The sequence below is a fragment of the Haplochromis burtoni genome, unplaced genomic scaffold (assembly GCF_018398535.1).
Source record: "Haplochromis burtoni strain Fernald_Lab_line unplaced genomic scaffold, NCSU_Asbu1 Contig_9, whole genome shotgun sequence".
Lineage (NCBI taxonomy): Eukaryota > Metazoa > Chordata > Actinopteri > Cichliformes > Cichlidae > Haplochromis > Haplochromis burtoni.
This window is the reverse complement of record NW_024582370.1, coordinates 4525615-4548643: the sequence shown is the minus strand read 5'-3', so window position 1 is coordinate 4548643 and position 23029 is coordinate 4525615. Positions and strand designations below refer to the sequence as shown.

The 23029-nt window shown below is 41.5% G+C and overlaps 1 protein-coding gene across 2 annotated transcripts; it reads left to right on the top strand.

Moving 5' to 3' along the window:
* Positions 1-19787: 19787 nt before the first annotated feature.
* Positions 19788-21786, top strand: her9 (hairy-related 9). 2 transcript variants are annotated; one of them, XM_005914943.1, is made up of 4 exons: positions 19788-20157; positions 20339-20434; positions 20539-20626; positions 20736-21786. In XM_005914943.1, exons 1-4 carry the CDS (start codon positions 20050-20052, stop codon positions 21314-21316), a joined length of 873 nt encoding a protein of 290 aa, XP_005915005.1. In that variant the 5' UTR covers positions 19788-20049; the 3' UTR covers positions 21317-21786. The 2 variants fall into 2 exon arrangements, with proteins under 2 accessions (XP_005915005.1, XP_005915004.1); XM_005914942.1 differs by having other exon boundaries at positions 20733-21786.
* Positions 21787-23029: the final 1243 nt, after the last annotated feature.

Genomic DNA, 23029 nt, shown 5'->3' with positions numbered 1-23029 from the left:
GAAGTGACAATGGTTATCAGTGGGGGATGCATGAAAAGGGCTTGGTACCTATGGTCCTAATTGGCGGTATAAACGTGCAAATGCTTTTTATTATTTCTTGCAACTAATTGCTCACATTTCCAGAAAAAGGATGAATGACAACTGCAGGCATTTCAAGATAATGCACATTGTATGTGTGGATAACCTGGTCGGCTGACTCCAGATATGTTTTCATGCTTTTATGATGTGACACCAGTAGGTGGCACTCCAGGCCTGAAGGCTGTAAGGCAACATAAGCAAGGATCCCTCTGAGGTCAGTCTAAGATTAAAAAAAATGTGAAGAAACAACAAATGGTTTATTTATATAATGTTAGTATTTGCAACATGTTGCCTAGAGTTGCCTAAAGTTCCTTCTTTTCTGTCAGAGTGGTGCGTATAGAGTGACCACATATCTTTCTTTATATGGGACTGGACAGCATTTTTTATTCCTTGTCCCACTCTCCCACATTTTTTTCCTGCATTTCTCACGTCTGGCTTTTACCCAGTCTATATGAAGGGAAGGCTTTGTGTTATAGTCAGATGAAGGTCAGCCTGTCTGATACTCATTGGGAGAGTCACCAAAAAGTCACGAGATTTGCAGATTTTGCTAAATGTGATGAAACTGCCACAGAGAAAATGAAGTGGCTGTATAGTCAGAGAAACCGAGTTTTTGTCTTTTTTATTTTTTATATTTCCTTCAGGATGGAATATGTGTTGGTTAGTGACACATTATATGTGCTTCATAATTGGATCAGAATGGTTTAAACGGTCAGATCTGGCTGAAAACAAGAAGTATGTTGATCTATGGATACATCCAGACTAAAAATGTGAAATAAAATTCAGACATTTAGATGATCTAGATTACGTTATTTCATAGTTTGTCTAAAATAAACAGCGTCTGCCTCACACTTAGTTTGTTGAGATTTGGTTGCCCTGGTTGTATATATGATGCCATTTAATATATACAATGTATTAGGTTAGTTTTTGGTTTTTACTATGCTTTTTTTCTGTTGCATTTAACCACCGACTGAGTAGTTTGAAATTGTGATCATTCAATTTTAATCAACAAATTAAGTCAAATTAATTTTATTTGCTAGTTAAAGCCTAAACAGGAGTTTTAAGTGCCAGAAATCTCCAGCAGCCCTCTGTTTCTGCTTTCTCTAACAATTTTTTTAGATATTTCTCAATGACTTCCTGCTTTTGTTGTATTTAGTTTGATTTTAATTAATAGTTTGATCATTTTAATTATTATTATTATTATTATTATATGATGTCTTTTGGGGAAATGAGAAAAGTACACAAGCACGACTATATGCAGTATATGCTAATAATACTCATAATAATCATCACAGCTTATTAAAAAAATGCTGAAACTGCTCATTCTTTGTTAACATTATTGATCCAGCCCTCACTTTAACACAATTGGCTTTCCATATTAAAATATTGCATAATTAAAACATGAAACGTTTTCATATTTCTGAACTTGGTCATTTCTACCTAATAGTCACTTTTCAGTGATGCTCAAAAGCCAACGAGCAAGTAAGACTCATATTCTCATTTTGGTTGCCCCGGTCATCAGTAGTTATTTTTTACATGCCAGGGAAATACCACGCCAGAATTTTGCTGGCTCCTGTGTAATGAGCACTGGTGAAACTAATAATTAAAGGCATCATAAGACAGGTCTGCCAGCGGAGAGTCAATGGAGAAGAAATGCAATAAGAGGCCATTTAAATCACCCCAAATGGGACAGCGTGGTTGGATTCAGGGGAGACCTTTTCTTCAGCTCTCCAGACACGGCCCAAAAATGTGAGGGGTGTGAGCCGAGAGCAGCATCTCTCTCTGAGAGTCAGTGGGAGCGCAAGAGCCCTGAGCGGCCTAAGCGTGAACCTCTCATTTTTTCCCTGGCCGAAGAGTCATAAATGTCTTGTTCCTATTGTGTGGGAATTCATCTCGGACATTGTCCCCGTGGCTCTGCCCACCAGTAGCCAATAAGTGGAACATGGTCTCCTATCGAGCAGCAGTCTAGCATTCCTGGGATTTCCAGTCGGCTGTCTGGCATAAGGTCGGAAGAGACACCACAGAGCCAACTGGAAACCTTGTTTCTGTCCATTTTTTTGGCGAAGAGTGTTTGGTTGTCTCTACGCTGGAATGCTATTGTCTTCACGTGTGTTTTAAAGTAATAAAAGCACACTTGGTTTAATGTGATGGGAAAACTGAAGTGTTACAACAGAAAATGACAAAGACAAGTGTGCTAGAGTGTGTTACATATACGTATATGTTCAATGGGGACTTCTCAGCCTCATTCACAGGTTCTTTTTGATTGGCTTTCAGTGTGGGGCTAGAAGTATTAAACCACTGTGCCAACATCTTTAATATTTTTTTAAATGCCCCTAAACACACAAACAAACTCTTTAAATAAAAAAAAAAAAGCATTACACTACAATAGGTAATTTTGGCCAGCACACAGTGCAAGAATGAGCAGGACTAGTTGGCAACAATAAAATGCATGTGGGGTTTAAGGGTTGTTTGCTCTTATGCATCGGGCCTTTCACAGACCAGCACTCTGTTAGGGCACAACAGACAAGAGAAAGGTGACAGTTTTTCCATATCAGTCTTCATTGGATATTATTTAGTATAAATAATTAAAAATGTTGTGCTCTTTTCTTAATAAATGCATGAAAGTAAAAAAAAAAAACATATTTCAGGGGTTACTTACAAATTAATTGGAACATATTAGTGATTAGTCATCATGTAAGTAAACTATATTATTAGTTTTCTAGTTATTGACATTGACTTTAGTCTTTTAGTTCAAGCGATTCAAGACAGAGGATGCTCAACTTGTAACAAGCAGACTCACTGTAACACTTCTGGAAACTTAAGTAAGCTCTTGACGAACAGCTGATGTCTATCTTCAGAAGAAACTTGTTCATGTTAAGTCTGAACTGCTAATGTGCGATCAATTAAACATCACAGAAGGTGAGGTTTGTCATCAGGGTGGATTTCGTTTTTGAGGCCGACCTTCGCAATCCAATATCTTCCGTCTCCGGGGATCCTTCCTGCCTCCACGCTGCTTCAGACGAAATTAAATGAGCACAAGGGAGAGAGGGTGCAGCAACCTGGGCAGTGTCCTTGTTGAGCATGAATTACAGTGAATGAATAAACTCCCTGGAGGGCAAGAGATGGGACTGACGCTCAGTCCTGTAACCCAGTGAAGGCATCTGCTTAATCAGCGGGCCAGTGGGAGTCCTTTTGGAAACTGGTAACTTTTACACTGGTGCCTTTTTGACTCACGCTTTTATTAAAAGTTTCCACAAAAGAAAAAACAGCCCACGCAGCACTCTTTGGTACAAGAAAAAAAGGTTTGAAAAACTGTATTAAAAGTTTGTCAGGTTATAGGTTGCATCAATTTACAATGCACCACACAAATGGGGAACAATAACTCTAACTTGTAATGTGAAACAATGTGAAACAAGCACACACACACACACGCACACACACACGCACACACACACACACACACACACACACATTTTCTCAACTACAGCTCACATTGCTTTTGCTAATCTGCGATGCAGTAGAGGCATCGATGCAGTTTGTGCTAAAGACTAAAATCACTCAAGAAAATGAGTGTTACGTAATCAAGAGTCACCTCCAGGCCTGAAAAATGAAGCCACAGTGGAAGTAAACAAACAAGCAAGTAAACAAAAAAAACTGCAATTCCTTCACATGAAATAATTGCCAGAAAATTGTATTTTTTGATAATTGAGTGTTCATTGAAGCGTAATTTAATTTGCACATCAGTTTTAATTTGTACCATATTTGCTACATTTTTTGTGAACTATTTTTTAAAAATATACTATACAATTTATTTATTTAATCATTCTGATTATGTAGAGGTCTCAAAAAGTCTCACAAAAACACATGTAGAAAATATAATACACAGTGTAATACACTCTGCATAGGCCTGAATCCCCTCAGTGAGATCACTGACAAGGCTGGCTGCAAATACCGACTATGGAAGCCACCTACTCTACATGGACGACATCAAGCTGAATGCCAGAAGTGAACAAGACATTGATTCACTGATCTACACCGTCAGGATCTACAGCAATGCCATTGGAATGTCGTTCAGATTGAAGACGTGTAGTTGAATGGTAACAAAGAGAGAGAGAGGATTGTACTACCAGAAATCAACATTGCAGACATTGGGGACAGCTACAAGTACCTGGGAATATATGTGCCGCTGGCAGATAGAGGACATCCAGAAACCAGTGGTTGAGCAAAGCTGGACTGAAAGACAGCACAGAGGCACTGATCATGGCAGCACAGGAACAAGCTCTGAGCACACGATCCATGGAGGCCGGGATCTACCAGGCAAGACCCTAGGTGTTGGCTGAGTAAAGATGCCCCTGAGACAATCCAGCACATTGCAGCAGGGTACAAGATGCTAGCAGGCAGGGCATACATGGAACGCCATAACCAAGTGGCCGACATAGTATACAGAAACATATGTGTCAGTTATGGCCTTGTTGATAATGACTGCGCAAAGATCCTGTTGCATTTCCAGATAAGAGAGACAAACTGGTGATGGCTAACCAAAGGACATAGTAGTGGTGGACAAGCAAAAGAAGATGGCCTAAGTGATAGCTGTAGCAATACTGAGTGATAGCAACATCAGGAAAAAGGAACACGAGAAGCTTGATATTAATTAGTCTTGCTATTTTCATGTGTACTCAACACTCCTTTGGTTTTCCAGATCATAGAAACCGCTTTACTGAGTCTTTTTCTGCTATACTTTTTCCATGACAACATACTGTATTTTTACCCCAGTGTAACACATATATATATATCAGTGACTTTTAACCTCTTACCACTGTTTAGATCCTTGCAGACATTTTTAGGACGCCCCTGAGATTGTAGTTACCGTCTCACTTGCATTTGTGCAGTCTCTGCCAACTGTCACTAAATCCTCCTCTTTGCTCGTGGATAAAGGGAAAGTTGATGAGGAACATATACTCTTACTTGTAGTCATAAAATAAAGTGTTAAAGGCAAAACAGCATGCATTGTGTGTTAGTGAACCCCAGGGCCCAGTGTTTTACCGCTCTGGATTTTAAGTCTCGTTACTGGGAGATTATTAGACTTAATCTAGTAAAGAGGAGCGTGACGTCCCGATCACCCTGAAGGCTTATGAGCGCCTTTTGAAACAGTAGGGGAATTTATCCACCCTGGCCATATGCTGCTTCTCTCAAGAGGGGGGGAGAGGTGTGGCTAATTCTGGAGTGAAGCTATTCAAACATCACCTGAGGCAGTGAGCTGGCAGGTAGCGGTCATAGCAGTTCTATGTGTTATGAATGGGCTGTAATGGTGTTGACGAAGCATTGGATCACCCGTGGTGTGGAGTAGGGTGAGCTTTGCCTCAGGGTAAGTTGTGGCTGGATAGCAGTGGAGCAGTGAGGTGCAGAGGGCGATCATCATGGGAGTCCTTTGAACTGCAGGCTGCAGGTGGAATGCGCTCAGTCAGCAGGTCACTTTTTTTCATCCTGCTTAAGGGCTGAGCCTGGAGAGTCAAGCTAATGCTAATTGTCCTTGATGTGGTGGTCCGTGACTGAGATTTACCAGTCATCATGACCAACCCATTGTTCATGTTCATCAGAAGCGACCCAGAGTCCTCAGATTCCTCTTTGATCTGACAAACCAAAACGTCACTGTAACTGAAGACCAAAATTTCACAATCACAAAAAAAAGAGGGAAGAGGGAAGAGTGTAAAGACAGTCAGTATCAAGGATAAACAATATAAAGTAGAGTTGGGGGGGGAGCCTGAGAGCCACAGCTTCCATTTACTGGCCAATCAAAACCACAATGTCCACTTTACTGTTTAGTTCAGCTCAACACTTACAGATGCACTTAAAAATCTTGATTGGCTGATGATAACAAATGTGTCAAAAATGTTCGATCATATAAATCATATTAACATGGAAAAAACAGTTTGAGAGCATCATTCACCAAACAACAAGAGTCCTCTAACAAATAACATTTGTAGTGTGACTAAAAGTCTTGAGTCACCTGTCCTTTTCTAACATTTTGCTAATAAAATGCAAAATAGGTGCAGTGATTTGTTGAAAAATGTGGAAAGATATATAGAAAGTAAGTTTGTAGAATTTTAAGGAGATTAAAGGTCAACATTTTGTATGACTGTCTTTATTCTTCAACACAGCCTAAACTTTCTTAGAGAGATTTCTTGTAATTTATTTAAAAAGTCTTCAGGAATTGTTCTCCAAATTTCTTGAGGGACATTCAAAGATCTTTTTTGGCTGTTGGCTGCTTTGTGTTCTGTTCTCTGTCAAGATGATAGCACACACTGCTTCAATAATGTTGAGATCTGAGCTGTGGAGCCCACTCCATGACTGACAGTGTTCCACTGTGTTTTTCTTTCTATTAACAGGTATGCTTTTACTTCATTGGCAGTGTGTTTGGGATCATTGTCATACCAAAAAAAACCTTTTTCAGGCCTGACATCTCTTATTTTTGTCCTCCACTTGTTCTGAGATAACAGCCACTTCTCACAAAGGAACAAGTGGGGATTCAAGACTTTTGCACAACACTGTGAAGCAAGACAAAGCATCACTAACTAAACTCATGCATGTCTGTGTTATATGTTTTGGTTTTATATATCGTGGATGCAGATATTTAACTGGTGTTGAATTATTTTTCTCAGCATGATAATAACCCCATATATAAATATACAGCCAGAGTCATTAAGAAATATCTTCAGCAACACAAAGAATGAGGATCCCAACAACTGGTATTGCCCAGTTAGAGCCCCAATCTCAATATGAGAAAGTCAGTCAGCGGTCAGATAAAGAAAAAAAAGCTAGTAGGTTCATCACTTTGCACAGTCCTGTATGTTTCTAACCACCACAATCCCTTAAAATGCTGTCGTTTAGATGCTGTGCTGTCAGACAGCGACATGAATCTCTGGATGCAGTTTGTGTGACCGGAGCCGCATGACTCGGGAGGCTTGCTGTTCCTTCAGTGGGATCCTTTTGTGTGCCCCCTCCCAGAGCAGGGACAGCTGATCCGCAGGGGCTCCATACCTTCGTTTTACACCAGTTAATTACACACTAGCATACCTCAGCATCACTCCCCCTAACCCCAACAGCTGTCATAACAAATACTCATCCATAGCAAACAACTTCCCCAAACAAACAGATTTGTAAATAAGAATGAAGAGGGAAGGGCAGATAAGATGGTTAGAGTTCAAAGAACACATGCACAAAGGGTATCCACTTCCATACTTGTTTTACAAACAGTTTCATAATCTACACAAGGAGTTCTTCGTTTTCTGTCTGTCTCTGTGAGAGAACTTATGAAACGGTGCTCCTCCTGGGCTGACAGAGAGCGCTGTGCCTTTTTGTCTGCTTGAACAATTAAACAGATTAAATGTGATCAGCTCAGGACTGTTGAAGCGCTGGATATATTTGATGGCTCCCTGTGCTTGTATACCACGCTGCACGTGGTCCTGTCCTTACTGAGTGCCACAGCACTGCTCACAGCCAGCAGATCAAGGCCTTGCTTCTCTGTTAGCCCCCAGCCAGCCTCCAGGTGGGCGCTGCTAATGAGCTCCAGCTCTAGCACTGGTGTGGGCCTCTTCTTCCCAGGGTTGGAGGGGGCTGTGGAGGGGAGGGGGAGGAGAAAGAGTCTGCTGGCAGGGTCAGCACCAGGCAGGGGGCTGAGGATGGGACAAGGATGAGGAACACCAGAGTGAGAGCTGAAAATCACACTTTTCAGCCCTTATTAATGGTGAGTTTGTACATGAGTGTGGGAAGATGGAGTGTGAGGGCCATGCAAGGAAAAAGGTTGTGCCACAGGGTGCATTATGAAACAGAAGTGCATTTTGTGCTCTTTGATCTGTGTTTATTGTGACTGACCACACACTGTTCCACTTGTTTGCACGCCGGCTGAATGGGCCAGGCGGTAGGTTCCCTTTGCCTTTACAGTATGAGATATTCCAGAGTAAACAACCCCTCCTTCATCCTCGACGAGATACAAGAGAAAGCAGTGACTAATGAGAGTGTTTGTCTGATGCTGCCAGCCTCCACTTTTGTTTCCCGGGCTTTTGATGTGATTGAAACGTGTGCTTTCAAAGACACAAATCATCTCCTCTGCAGTGTTTGGCCCAAAATAAAGCTTAAAGGGAGGGTACGTGCTGTTGGTGTCTCCACATCACAGGGAAAAAAGAAGGGCGGCGATGTTTGGGGTGTAAAGGGGACTTTGATGATGGGATGATGTTTGAGGTGACCACAAACATGGAGATGCGATAATCCCTCTGCCCCCGCTTCAGCCATTGTGAATGCTAGTCAGCGGTGCATTCAGATGACTTCAACAATGAACAGCCCACACAATAGCTCCCTGTGCCATTTCAGTCTGAAAGAATAATATCTCGTCAGATTGTCCTTAATGGTGTGCGTTCTGTGTTTAAACTCTGGGCTTGTGCAGGAATGTGCTGAGCTTATAGCCTCAACATAAAATCTGTCATCAAAATCAACCAGCAGTGTAAATTCAGCATCTTCTGCTCTCAAACTGCTGGAAAGAGAGCGAAAGTGTAGTTTGTCACCATCTCGTCTTTTGTTCAACAACAAAGACACCAAGACTGGTGTAAGGGGAAAACTTTTGGTGCTTATGGTCGGTGGTCTGGCTGCTGAGTTGTAGATTTCACTTTGTAGCATTACGTACAGTTTTAAAACGAAGAGAATGAAAACCAACTCAGCAGAAGCTCAGATATCATCTTTTATAACGGAGGCATTTTTTTTGCTTTCTTGGCGAAACCTGTATCTGCATCCATTACTCACAGTGTGGCTCAGCTAGTGACAGTTTGGTCAGGGACCCAGGTGGCGATTTGTGTTTTCGTCATGACCGCAAACCTCTCTGAAACCCTACAGCGTAACTTGTGCACAATGTGCACCTCCCCAGAAATGTAACTTGCAGTAAGCTGCAATGCCTGCTATTTTATTTTAAGCCGACATGAAAACAGTGATGGAAAAACATCCAAAGAGATGTTACTAACACATTTACGTGTAAATACATATCAGCCACCTAGCTTAATCGTTCTTGGCACAGAAGGAGTCTGGATGTGTGTGAAGGTTCTCAGTCATCCAGGTCATTGTAGTCTAAGGAGCTTGCAAAGAAAAGCGCCTGGACTTCTTTAAGTTGCTTGAAGACGTTTCACCTCTCATCCGAGAAGCTTCTTCAGTTCTCGGGTCAAATGGTGGAGAGTCCCAGATTTAAGGAGTCTAATGTATTTCATACTTTACTTGGTCACTAGCAACTTGTTGGCTTTAACCTCCTAAGACCCGAACTCTTTCATGGCATGCATTTTTAATTTCTCTTTGATATTTGGGCTGACTGGGACCTGATGAATGAAAAACAAACAATTACCAGTTTTTTGTTTTTTTTTACCTAATTTTTATTTCTAAGAAAAATGAGAGCCACATATGAGGATAGTCGTTTAAAAATTTAAATAGAACAGTAGCAGTATAATGTCCTCGTAAGTGGATATCAGGCCCTTGTAGAGCAAAATTTAGTATTTTGGTCTAAATAATAAATAATAAATATGTGGACGCCTGGTCCTAGGAGGTTAAATATACCATCTCCCCTTTTTGACACTGCAACTTAAGCATATGTGTCCATATGAGGCATATGAGATGAGGTAAACCATGACATCTAAGTGGAAAAACTTGAGGGCAGTCTGTCAAGGGAGACACTCCATATAAAACACCTGGACCTGGATACGAATGCCGGCAGTGACATCAGCCACTTATGTAGGCTACGTCACAGGCTCTAAAAAAGATTCCCCACAGAAAATCAGGACTTATGCTTCATAATTCCTTCAAGCTTTGCATCTCCAGATTTTTTAATAAACCTTTGGATTTTTGCAGACTCTCTTTAAGGTAAGTTGTTAGTGGATTTCAGTAATCCAAGAGGATATATAAAGCATGTCTAAAATTCTCCATTTAAAAAAAAAAGTCCTAAAGTAATTCGTAATGAATATGTCAGTGTCAAGCTGCCACACAGCCCCTGTCCCTTAGAGCGTGCACTCAAGAATGGGCAAAGATTATTGCTTTTTTTGAGGCGTCTCCTCCTTTATGCGTGCGTAAAAAGAGTTGGTTTTACGGGGGCACCGTTTCAGCACATGTTGGAACTCCTGCGGTGCTGGTCAGTCAGAGTGGAATACCCCTGTTTCATGGGTTCACACCAATGCCATAAAGGATTCTTTGTCACCCATGAGCAGGGTCATCTCTCTTTCCCACTGCCCAATAAACGTTCGCATTCTGCACCTTTCTTATGATTTTGTTTAGCTCACGGGCCCCAAACAAAAGTGCAAAGACTCGAATTATTCACAGGGAAATGAATAAAGGATTAATTTGCATTGATTTCGATCCACCATAAAAGGAGTAATTTTTTTTTTCCAAGACGAACCAGAAAGCAAAGCATTTTCCTTATCCAACAAAGCCAAACAAAAAGATCAATAGCACTTTCTAATATGGGAAGAGAAATCTTAAAATTGGTGCTTTTGTGTTTTATTAGTTTGGGGGATTTTCCACTTGGTCTGCAGTCACAGATAGACATTGACTTTTGTGTGGAAATTACGCTCTCGGTCACAAATTAAGAAAACATCAGTCTAAATTTGAATAATTTGGCCTGGGAAGGTTAAAAAAAGGTTCTTTATAAATCAAAAACTGACTGAAGAGTCAGTATGTTAATGCAGCAAACAAATGTTCTCTTTTCCACATTGTGTTTGTGTGTGTTCGACTCATTCAACGGCATTCACCGTGGCCTGTGAAAGAAATCCTGTTCTCCTTGTAGCTGTGTTTGGTTTGGCTGGAATGGATTGGACACAAGCTCAATTTAAGTCTAAAGAGTGAAAAAGGCTAATTTTATGCCTGATTCATCTGTGTTTGTGTTGGTTGTTTGTGATAAAACTAGCATTTTTTTTTAATTAATTTTTAATAAAGTGCATAAAACTTCATTTTTACCTGGAGTTTTGATAACTGCATGGAGTAAAATTGCAAAAAAGTATGAAAGGAATCCAACTGAATCAAGAGCAAACCATAAAAGACAAAGGCGATGGTAAAGTGTGAACTAAAACCAACGTAAAACAGTGAAAAAGTCATGTATTGCAGTATTTATCAGAAACTCTCTCTTTTTAGTCGTGTGCAAAGACATGAAGTAAGAATAATAAAGGTTAACAGGAAAATGTGCTAACTGTAGCTCTCAAGCAGACACCAAGTCAACTTTTTACATTTTCTTTGCCCCCCACATTTGATCCTTTGTCTTCCACTAGCCACCCCCTGTTTCAAATCCAACAACTTGTATACAGAGGGATGAGGGGGGGGGTTGCCCGTCCCATGGAGCGCAGCCTTGTTCCAGAGCGCCCAGGACGACCATATCTGTCATGGCGCATTCCACTGTGGGACCGTGAGTGGAGTGCCGTGGTGTGCCGGAGCTGCAAGTGTGGAGAGCTCAAAGGCCTGCTGAAATGCTGTAATGTAATTATGTGGACAGTCTCTCAGATCCATTAGCTTGAAATGGTGCTACAGCCCCACGCCCCCTCCTCATTCAGTCAGTGGGCAACCACGTCTTTTCTAAGGGGTGGGGTGTTAGCAGGGGGGCTTCTGAAGTCATCTGAAAAGACCTCCTCTGTCCTCATTGTGCTCATTGTCTTTGTAAGCCTGTTATTAGTGAGGGGAATCAAGTTACGGCCCTCTGCTGACAACAACTTCAGAGATTTTACACGCTCAAAAAATGATACCTTGCCCTCGTAGATGTGAAGCAATAATTTTTAGTTTAGTGATCTCTTCCGATTCTTAATGAATTATTTAGGGACTTTTAACAATAATTAACACATGACTGTGAATTCACATCAGTATTTTTAGTGCATTATTTTATAATCTAAATGATCCTGAACAAAACAAACACTTTTCTCACAAAGCACAAAGGTTGGCTATGTTTTCTTCCGTAGAAACAGTGAACCGGGCATCGTAATTTAATCTCTTGCTAAAATCCACTGAGTACAACTGTCACGTCTGGAGCTATGTAAACAATCAGATCGTATTTATTTCACTTAAAAACCATTTAACAAGTTAGCCGTGAAACTGCTGCTCAAGTCCGAGCGTCAGGATAAAAGTGGAGATTGCATTAGCTTTGTAGTTTACAAAACATCCCTCGAACATTTATTCGGGAATCAAATTAAAGGTTCCAGCCATTTCCAAAATTTGATTTGGCGCTTTGTGTTTACCTAATCTCTGGCATTCACACAGACACCAGTGGAAATGTCCAAATGCGTCACTGCACAACTTTAAAGGCCTTTCCCATGTATTCCAGCCTAGTGACCCATTCTAAATAACCTATATCATTGGGGAACTGCTGTTTATAAAAGAGTCCATTGGGCCCTCCGCTGAAAGGGTTTTTTTTGGGGTGGAAGCCTGGATGAAAAGTGCAAAGAGGAGGATAAAGAAAAAGTATAGGAGATGTCAGGACGCCTTTGGAAGGAAAACAAACTGCGGAGACCAATGTGAGTTGACTTAATCTGATTAGACTAACCTCATCAACAGCCCACTTAAAAGGGAGAAGAAAGCCTTGAATTGGGGCGAGAAGCAAGAGAAAAGGGTCTCTCTCTCTCTGTTCAGAAAGCCACAGAGGCTCAGTGAATACACCACATTGTACTGGACATGCTGGTCTGCAGATGGCAAAATGACAACAAGCCGCTTGAAAAGTGAGGCAAATATAATTGATCTCGGGTTTTTTTTTCTCCTTTCTGCAGGTATGAAAACAGCTAAGGGAGTAATGAGATTAAGGAAGAATAAAATGAAAATACCACTTTTCCCTCACATTTGTGGTGCAAACATGCAGCTTTGAAGCCTTTGACTAAATGCACCCATGCCTGAAATGCCATGAGAAATATTTCCAGATTCATATTAATTTATTCAAATACTGACTTCTTATAAGGCACCCTGCGGTCGTGGTTATACATCAAACACAGAATAGCTGAAGAGGGAAATAGCTGATTTAATACCAGCACAATTAGTTGGTGTTAAAGAAAAACATCTGGCCGCTCCCAGACTGGACAAATCCCCAGCAACAATACGCATGAAATATCTCAACTTGGCAAATCCCTAAACATTGCTTGGCAGTATCTGAGAGGACACAGGTCCATATTTTTACACACCTTCCTTCTTTAATATTTGCTTTAATCACATTCCATAATAAACTATCCACCCAGTGTTTTCAGTACTCTGTAAATCCGCCTCCCCGAAGCGAGAGGTGAATGCAGCAGCTGCAGGTGTCCTTTCAGTTGCAAGCTTAGATCTGCTTTGGTCGGGATTCTGGCTTCACTTGTTTCAGAAACCTCACACCACTAACTAACACCGCTGAAGTCCTGCTGTCATCTCAGATTTGGAAACCTTCAGATGAGTTTGTCCTCACTTTTATCAATCAATGCTGGAAGAAGTATTCAGGTTAATATCGCACTAAATAAATAAAATGCTGCATTTCGAGTTTTAGTTCTGCTTTATGACTGAAGTGAAAGACTAAGTGTTATCATGCTGAATGAGTATTAAACTTTTATCATGAACTGAAGGCAATGAGACATTCTTCATCTGGTCGTTTAGCTTAGCTTAAAATACGGATGATTTTGTAACTTACCTTAAAATTGCTATTGAATAGTTACATTTAGATATCCAATGATCAGAATGAGTTTACAGTGATTAATCTTTGGCTTTTGTGACGATCAAAGTAGTGACTAAAGGTTTGGGTGAGCTTAAGAAGATTCTGAGATTTCGAACGGGCTGTGGCCATCTGAAGTTTTAGGTCCTGGCTGCCTTTTTTTTAAATGACAACGCATCCACAGTGTTTTACAGGTGACTGTACACATTTGCCAAGACCACTGATTTTCAGTCCAGTTCTTATTTAATTTGGTATACCTGTGCTTTTTTTCTTCCTTAAGAACGTCTTCTTGACAGCCACAGTTTCAGGTCTTTGCTGGACTTGCACCCTCTTTCTCAGGACATGAGACTTGTTATCTCCTTAATGTTTTTTAAGAACATGCTGCACACGAAGGTCTTTGGCTCAAAGCGCTTTGGTAATCACCTTCTTGGTGCAAAAAATATTATTTTATGCCTGTCAAACTGTTTTATCTTTAGCATTTTTACATAGATACCTAAAGATAGAATTCAAAGTTTGCTCTTTGCTAAGTTATCTCTAATGTGTAGACACAAAACTGTTTCATCTCTTGAGTTAGGTGACTTTTAATGCTTGAATAATTCATAGGTCAGTGTTAAGAGGCTTAACAAACAAAGAAGATTCCTCGGAAAATGGTCAGGTGCAAAGACTCGACAGAAAATGAGTGGAAAAAGCAGCCAGCATCCAAAGAAACTTTAGAGGACCTTCAAAAAGCCTGGAGAACTGCTGCTCAAGATCACTTTAAAAATTACACAAAATATAAAGAAATGGAGGGTGGCTTGAACATTTTGCTCATTACTTTCTGTTCACAATTTGTGAATATACTAATTAGAATATTTATACTCTTAATCTTTAACAGTTTGCTACATTAAAGAAGACTACAGCAGAAAGTATACTTCCCTCTTAGCTTTAGAGATCTATAAAGTCCCTCAAATGTGCTCTTGTGGACAAACTCAAATGGCAAAGATTTCTAACCATCTATGATGACTGCGATGATTTCTGTGATATAGTCAATGTTCCCTCTAAACTGCGCGCGTGCGCAATTGCGCACTGCTGGCACGGTCTCTGCGAACAGAAAATCTGCGTTGGTCACAAAAAAAAAATCTAACCTGAATTGAAATTAAAATTAAAACTTTAACAATTCTGTTTTGCAGTGTTAGTCAGTGAGTGACTGGCTGTGTGGGATTAGAACGATGCCGCCTTATCCCATAGTCCAGCCAATAACGCGATTCACATTCGTATATATGGAGCTAATCCACGTTGTTGACAGGCTATGACAGCGTCCTTGTGACACCGGTGTTTTAGCTAGCAAAGCCTGATGTGGAGTGAAGCCACGTTAATGACAACGTGTACAACCATTGGAGATGTGAGCAGGACAGACGGGAAACTGTGGACTTTATACCAATTTTTAAATTGTGTTGATAGGCCACGTAAAACCGGAGTTATGTTAAAAAAAATATCTGCAATGTTTGGTTTCCTTCCTGAATACTGTCATTGTTTATATTTACTGCGGGAAGAAACGGTAAAAACGGCTTTTTATAAGGAAAACCTTGAAAGCGCTCTCTGCCTGTGAGCAAAAACAAAACCAAACCCCTCCCCCTACCCTTTCCTATTGGTGGAAAAATGTACTATGTCGACCAATCAAAAAAATGATATGGCAACATGGCATTTAGTTGTTTAGGAAGGGGGAAGTTTGACGGCGGTGTTTTGAGATGTGAGAGATTGTTGTCGTTTAGCGCAAATCTTGTGTAGTTAGTGTGTAGTGTAGTCAATAGTTTTGTTGTGTGTGTCAGAACAATGAGGCGACTGCTGAATGTTACAGGTGTTACAGCAGTGATACATCTCCAGTTGTCAGGCCTGCAGGTATCAGGCTGTTGTTCTTCTTTATCTCATAGTGGACAGAAATTATTTTTGGAGTGGCACAAATAATTTGTGTGGCATCAAATTTGATGCAGAACAGCTGATTGTTCTGTAAATAGTTTGAAATGTTTATTTAATAAAAACGGCTTGGCTGCATTTTTAGGTAAACAGCTGAAAACTTTGTTGTTTGCATAACTCAGTTACTTTTTTGAAGAAGTAACTATATAATTAATTGCCCAACATTGGTCATTATATACTGTATTTTGCAGACAGAGAGTTACAGGACTCTCTCCCAGACCACAGACTCATAATAAAAGTCAGAGCTTTATAAAAAAAAAGAGAGAGAGAGAAGAAAGGAAAGAAAGTTTTGTTTTCAATATTGGAGTTCAAGTTATTTTTACTTCCAATAGTGTTAACATACTACACAGGTCATGAACAAGATTTTTTTTTAAATTTTCATTGTAAGTGGGCTAAAGCAGTTAATTAAAAGTAGTCTAACATAAATGTAATTGCTGTAATTTGATTATTTTAATAAACCATGTAACTTGGATGGATTCAATGCTGGCGTGACCACAGTACACATGTCTGCTGTTGCTCACAGTGGCCCAAGGGACCGCTCAGGGAGTTTGTGTGTTCGCTCAGACACGTGAAAAATTAGAGGGAACATTGGTCATAAACCAAAGTAATGATTCCACGTGTTTAGTTGTTGCTTTTCTGCTCCAAATCGGTCACTGCATCTGAAACAAAACACAGCCACCCAAAAAGCCATTGTAGCTGCTCAGTGTAGGGGAGTCACTGCGGTAAACACATCTACCAGCACTTGATTGGGAAGTGTGTATAAAGGGATTGCCAGGCCGACAGCAGCTAATACAGATATAATTGACTCTCCTTCTGCATTCTGCACATGGATTTGGAGAAGTGCACAGACCTATTGTACAACAACAAATTAAGCAGGCAGTGGTCAAAAGGAGCTGCTGAGCATTCAGCGAGACTGGACAACAGACTACTGAACTCTGCTAAATCTGCAAACACAGCTTCTCCCTCCTTCTGGGCCCTTTCATCTCCCCCGACATCTCCTCTTGCAGACCGCCGCCTCATAAAGCTAAGTCAAAAAGCAAGTACCCTCTCGTCTGGCGAATGTTGATCATTTACTAAAGGCTGCCGTTTCTCTTCTCTGCATTCCTCAGGCCGGCGATGTCGGCATGAGCTTTTAACGATGCTCTTGTGATGAAGTCACTCGAAAAGTTTCTTTGAGTTGAAGTGGAATTTTTGTTCTCTTTGTTGTCTGGGTCCAGATCTTTGAAATGCAGGAATGAAGAGAGGGAATTATTGATGGATCAAAATTATGAGGCCTTTTCTGACTCCAGATCAGGTTCAACAGGTGCTATTTCACCTGTACAGAATTATTACAGCAAAATCCCATTAACTCCTCTGCTGCAGGGAGTAGTCAAAGTAATCCCTGTGGAGCTGAGCAGAATTAGATCTGCTTCATTTGGGCCGATCCGAAAGCAAATAAAGCCAACGTGAACCCAAGCACACACAGCTGGCCCTTGAGACTCAGTATCCTGGGCAAACAAATGTCCAGCATGCCTCAGCACAGCTCACCCATGGGTGAGGGGGCCATGAAACCCTGAACAATGGCTGATACACTGAACTGATGCGCGGCTTAGCAAAGTTTTATTACATTTGGCCTGTTTCAATACGATGCCGGCCAAAAGGGGACCCCAGACTTTGTCGTCAGTTTTAAGATTACTATGACATCTTCGCCTCCTTAGAGCTGGTAATGCTCCTTTTGTTGCAGTGCGCCCACTGGCTTAACATGGAAATCTGGTGGTTTGAGTTTTAATTTGTGTCCCGGCTGCAGATCCATGTGGGGTAACCAAAAACTGTTGCTTTGGCTGTGTGGGTTTTGGATTTGATCAGTTTCAAATCTTACTTGTTATTATGTAAAAAGAAAAAAAAATAAATGCTTTTAGCACAAAGTTAACATATTCATTTATCGAAGGATGACTTGCACATGCTCTGTGTAAGTCTCAAATATTTACTGATAACTTCTGTTGATTTTATTTCCTGAGATTTAAACACTTATCTTACTTATATATATTTTTAATCATATGAAGGTCCAAGGCTGTAAAAACCTTTGTTTTACACTATGTGGATGTCTGCTTAGTCCATTTCAAATAAATAATGTTTGCAATGAGAGAAACACTCCAACAAAAGTTGTTTTATTTCTCCTTTACTGTGTAACACCCTATTCTCCTCTATTACTGGCAACAAGAACAAGAACAAGTAGAGAAACAAACTTGAACATGAATTAAATGTAAATATTTTAGATGTCTCAATATGAATGTGTGTATATCTTATATTAACACTATAAATATATTTTCTAGTCATAAGTAATATGTTTCCTTTAATCTATTACTCTCTTTATTTATTTAAAATAAATTAAGTGACTAATAGCCTTATATTTGGTGCAAGTTTAAACAGAGCTGTGCCACCTTGTGGTCATCTCAAGACTGTGATTCTTGCCTTACTGCATAAACTTGTTCTCATACAGTTTATATTTAAAAACACACACATATCAGAAACTCTTTTTTTCTGAGGACTCTTAGGAAAAGGAAATCCAATTAAAAAAGGACGTCACTGCAGAGCACGGCCACGTGGAAACTACAGTGGGTGCATCTCATGTAAGGGACGCACCAGAACTACAATCATGTAAAAACCGATGCTTACACTACACTGTAAATATAGTTAAGCCTTTATGTCTCGATTCTTTACAAAGCCTAAACTTTGGTCTACTTTATTTTATTTTTCGAAGTAAATTAACTTTTAACTTTTACAAATCAATCGCTAGATGGCGCCCTTCTCCTGCACACAGTCCAAGCAGCTTTAAGCGAAAGGACGTGCTTGTCCATACACAAATGTACACGAAAGGTGTTCGTGTGTTTTAATGGCCTCACAAACTGAATAGATCCGCACAGATTCCCAGGTTTTCTTATTCTGTGTCGACATAAACGTCTGGCTGGAGCGACTTTATTTTATTTTAAAAGAAATTGTGACTATCTGTGATTTGTCCACTACAAGTACGTATGTACTTTAAACTGAATATATGATTATTGGTGCAATTATTAGAGGCTCCACCGAAAGATCAGAGCTGCAAGCACGAGTATTTATTATTGCAGTTTAAATATCTTCCGAAACGACTCTATTCTATTTTGTTCTATTCGTGTTAAATATAACGTTTTCATATTGCCAATCCCTTCTTGGTCTGCAAGCTCTAATCTGCGAGTTCTGGCGCGTGCTCCGTGAAGACGGGAAGACACCGTGCGCGCATGGCACGCGGACAGATGTGCCACCCCCCTCCTTCTCTTCCTCCACCACCGCCACCTCTTTGAGCTGGCTCCCGCGCCGGCATGATTGACGTGAAGCTGTTCAGACAGCCAATCAGAGAGCCCTCCGCGTTATTTGCATAAAGTGACCGCACGCCATTGGCTTGGTGCGTGCTGCTGCAAACCGCTTCGCGTGTCGTTACAGACGTCTTCTCCTCCTCGGAGGCAGAGAGGAGTTTTAAAATGAGAGTGTAAATTTGTTCTGAAGTTTAAAATGTGTGTGTCGGGCGGTAGAAAAAAGTATTGTGCTCTGCATTTACTGGGGATACAGTCACCACCAAGCAGACTATATTCCTCTAAAACAGGCATGAATTAATTCACGGCATCAAAACAATGTAGCGTCAAATATTTTAATAACCCGTACTGCTTGTTATCGCTGCCGGGGGAAAACACGTCAAAGGAAGGTCTGCCCAGTAAAGTTTTGTGTATAGACTCTCCATTCATATCGCTCACACAAACACACATAAGCACACACATAGCTACACACAAGCACTACAACATTTTTTGACGGAGTAAAGTTGGAAGCAAATACCCCCACCTCCTCCCTCCCTGCCTCCCTTATCACTTCACAGGCCGGCCGGGCCGCTGCCGCTCGCCCCGCTTTGTTGTTTGTCTCTGCAGGGCTGATTGAGCAGCGCGTGACTGACGGCCCGCGGGGGTGTTGTCCAATCAGCGGTCTGCCCCGCGCCCAATGGGTGAGTCCTCTCTGCTATTGGCTGAAGCGAGTGTGGGAAAGAATGCAGAGAGGGTTTCACACGAACTGGGAGCACGCGAGCCGGGTATAAGTAGCGCTGCGGCGTGTGTCAGCGACAGAAGTGGAAAGTGGCTTTGAGCGGCGCACCGCACGCACCGTACTCACAAGACAGTTCAGTGATAACAAGCGGCACAAGGCAGACTCGTCCGTGGGACTCGGTTGTCAGGCATATATCTTATTTTATATTCTGCAGTGGCCCCGAGTGATTTTTTTCTCTCTCCTTTTATACGTGAGCTCGCAGTAAGGATTTACTTTTTCACGCCTTTTTGTTTTACCTGGTTTAATCAACAATGCCAGCTGACACTATGGAAAAGCAGACGGCATCCCCTATTGCCGGCGCACCTGCAAACGGATCGCACACACCGGACAAGCCAAAAAACGCCAGCGAGCACAGAAAAGTAAGTAATTTAATGTTTTAAAAGAACGGAGGGGATTCTCCTCAAGTGAGGAATATTTGTACAAGTTTGTCCTTTAGTTACGAGATGTTAGAGATATGACATCACCGTGCAGTCGTGCAAATCCGTATATGCGATTAGTAAATAAAATATTTACTTAAGAATTTCTTTTTTTTATTTGCAGTCTTCAAAGCCCATCATGGAAAAACGCAGGAGAGCCAGAATTAACGAAAGCCTGGGTCAGCTCAAGACGCTCATCCTGGACGCGCTTAAAAAAGATGTAAGTTCAAAATTATCCTAGAAACTTTTTTGTAATGAAATATTTGTATTATTCTTATTCGTAGATAATGAGTTGGTTTTAAACATTCCTATTCCTTTCCACAGAGCTCCAGACACTCCAAGCTGGAAAAAGCAGACATCCTGGAGATGACAGTGAAGCACTTGAGGAACCTGCAGCGCGTACAGATGAGCGGTAAGTTGATATAATAACAAAAGTGGGTCGTAAAGTCACGACTTTTGGAAAGAGTCGCAAAGCTGGTTATAAGTTACTAATATCGCGTCCTCCGTCTTCTGACCAGCAGCGCTCTCAGCTGACGCCACGGTCCTGAGCAAATACAGAGCCGGATTCAACGAATGCATGAACGAGGTCACCCGCTTTCTCTCCACCTCAGAGGGGGTGAACTCTGAGGTGAGGTCGAGGCTCCTCAACCATCTATCCAACTGCTTGAGCCAGATGATGTCTATGAACTACCAGCAGCAGTCCCCGTCTCAGCAGGCACACCTGGCCCAGCCCCTGCATGTGCAGCTTCCATCCACTCTGCCCATCAGCGGGGCCGCAATGGGCCCCAAGCTCAGTCCCGCTGAGGCCGTGTCCCCCAAGGTCTTTGGTGGGTTCCAGCTGGTGCCCGCAACAGATGGACAGTTTGCTTTTTTGATCCCCAACCCGGCCTTTACCTCCACCACGGCCCCTGTCATCCCCCTTTACGCAAACGCAGGAGTGCCTGTTGCGGTTAACGCCAGCCCGGTGCACGGCAGCTCAGCACCCACTGCAGCATCTCCTGTTCATGGCATGACGTCCTTCTCCGGAGGGTCCCAGGCGGTCAGCCCAGTGGGGGTCAGCACCGGCTCCGAGAGCAGCGAGCCTGTGTGGCGGCCGTGGTAGCTTAAAGGGACCAGAGACTGCACTTCAATCCAGTTCGCATTACTTTTTCAATTTAGACTTTTAAGTGACTGCACACAACGTTACGGGGGTTGAACCTGTGACTTTTCCGCTATGGGATGGTAACTCTAACCACTTAATACCCCCTCCCACTAGTTCATGTTGTTTCGTTTTATGGAACAGGTGCTGCCTCTAATGGCGCATGTTTTTATAAGTATATCTATATATATAATTTATTGTTGATTCCAACATTTGGATGTCCGTGGTAAACATGCAGATGGAAGATTTATAGGATTTTCTTTCTTTCTTTGTTTTTTGTTATGATGAAGTACTTTTTATGAAAAGGTTTAGTTTTGTATAGAGGTGTCATTGATTGTTATACCAAAGCTGTGTTTTATATTCTTTGTTGTTTTGTGTTTGAGAAGAAGTTGGGTGTTCACCCACTGTTTTAATAAATGAGGTTTCAGAAATTATGTCTCGTCTTCAGCCTGCTTCTATCACGTCATTAATTAATTTTATGAAGTATCCGTATGCGCCTCTATTATGTCACACGCCATGCGTAAAACTTCTATTTAACGCGTAAAAGTCATATCAAGGATCAAACTGTGGTCAGAGTTAAGGATAAATCAGGGGGTAAACAATATATTTTAATATTCATGTTCACAGTGTAAACCCCTGCATCAGTTAAGCTACCACAGGTTGAAAGTGGCCACCTTGTCACCAGTTTGGCGGGAGCTCCTTACATCTGGCCCACTAAAGAATGGTCCCGGGGACAATAAGGGTGTGTTTTTCTGCTGCTACAAAGGTAATTAAAAGTTTGAAAAGGGTCTCATCCTGTATGCAGCGGGAGCTTTAAAAAGTCTCAAACCCTATTCAAGAGCCTGGGAAATGCGCTCAGGGGTTAATGTCACTAACAGATTGCTTCAGTGAAAGGAGAATATGGAAGGATCCTCGCTTTCTTTTGTGGATCAATTGTTCGATTCCACTCCAAGCGGAATGGAGGGAACTTGGTTAGACTTCGCTTTCAGGGCAGGGGACCTTGGCGGAAGTCGTGGAACTGGAAGATAAATAAAACTGCAGGTTGTTGAATATTGTAACCTGATTACGATCCCCCCCATCCCACGCGCTGACACACAATCATTTAAACTGCCTTGTTTGTATTTCCAGTCTGCGGCCTACATCTGCTTAGGTGACTTTTCCGCACAGCGCCCTGCGAAGATTCTGCGTAACAGTGGTCTCCCTTTCCTTTTCCCACTTTCTGTTTACCCCTGGGTGAAAACATATCTTCCTCCAGTTAGTGGGGTCCGGAACTGAGGGCAGTGTTTCTGTGTCGACCGGCATGGTGCAAGCCGTGTGTCAGCCACTTGCAGTCAGCGGGCCCCTGTACTTGGGATTAGGTTACAGCCCGGTCAAAACCCCTCAACATTTAATACTCCACCGGCGCGCCTTAGCTGTGCATGACTGGCACAGGTCAAAAGTAAGACGGGTTTAAAGTGTTTTATCTGCCCTGGCCGCCAACACATGCAAAATAAACATTTGTAGTGCTTCATTCATTTAAGACGCGTGCGCAAATATAGAAAAATATCTATGTTCGTAAAGTTTTACGCGTAATGGGTTATTTAAACTTTTAGGGCTCATACCTTCCAACCAAAAGCAGCTGTTTTAGGCTCCGAGACTAAAAACATGTGAAGAAATCGAAATAAAGTGATGTTGTTT

Excerpts from the sequence above, each read along its gene's own strand:
- her9 (XM_005914942.1), top strand. The coding sequence starts at position 20,050 with ATGCCAGCTGACACTATGGAAAAGCAGACGGCATCCCCTATTGCCGGC. Across the intron at positions 20,435-20,538 it reads TGGACGCGCTTAAAAAAGAT|AGCTCCAGACACTCCAAGCT; the intron begins GTAAGTTCAAAA and ends TCCTTTCCACAG. Across the intron at positions 20,627-20,732 it reads GCAGCGCGTACAGATGAGCG|CAGCGCTCTCAGCTGACGCC; the intron begins GTAAGTTGATAT and ends TCTTCTGACCAG.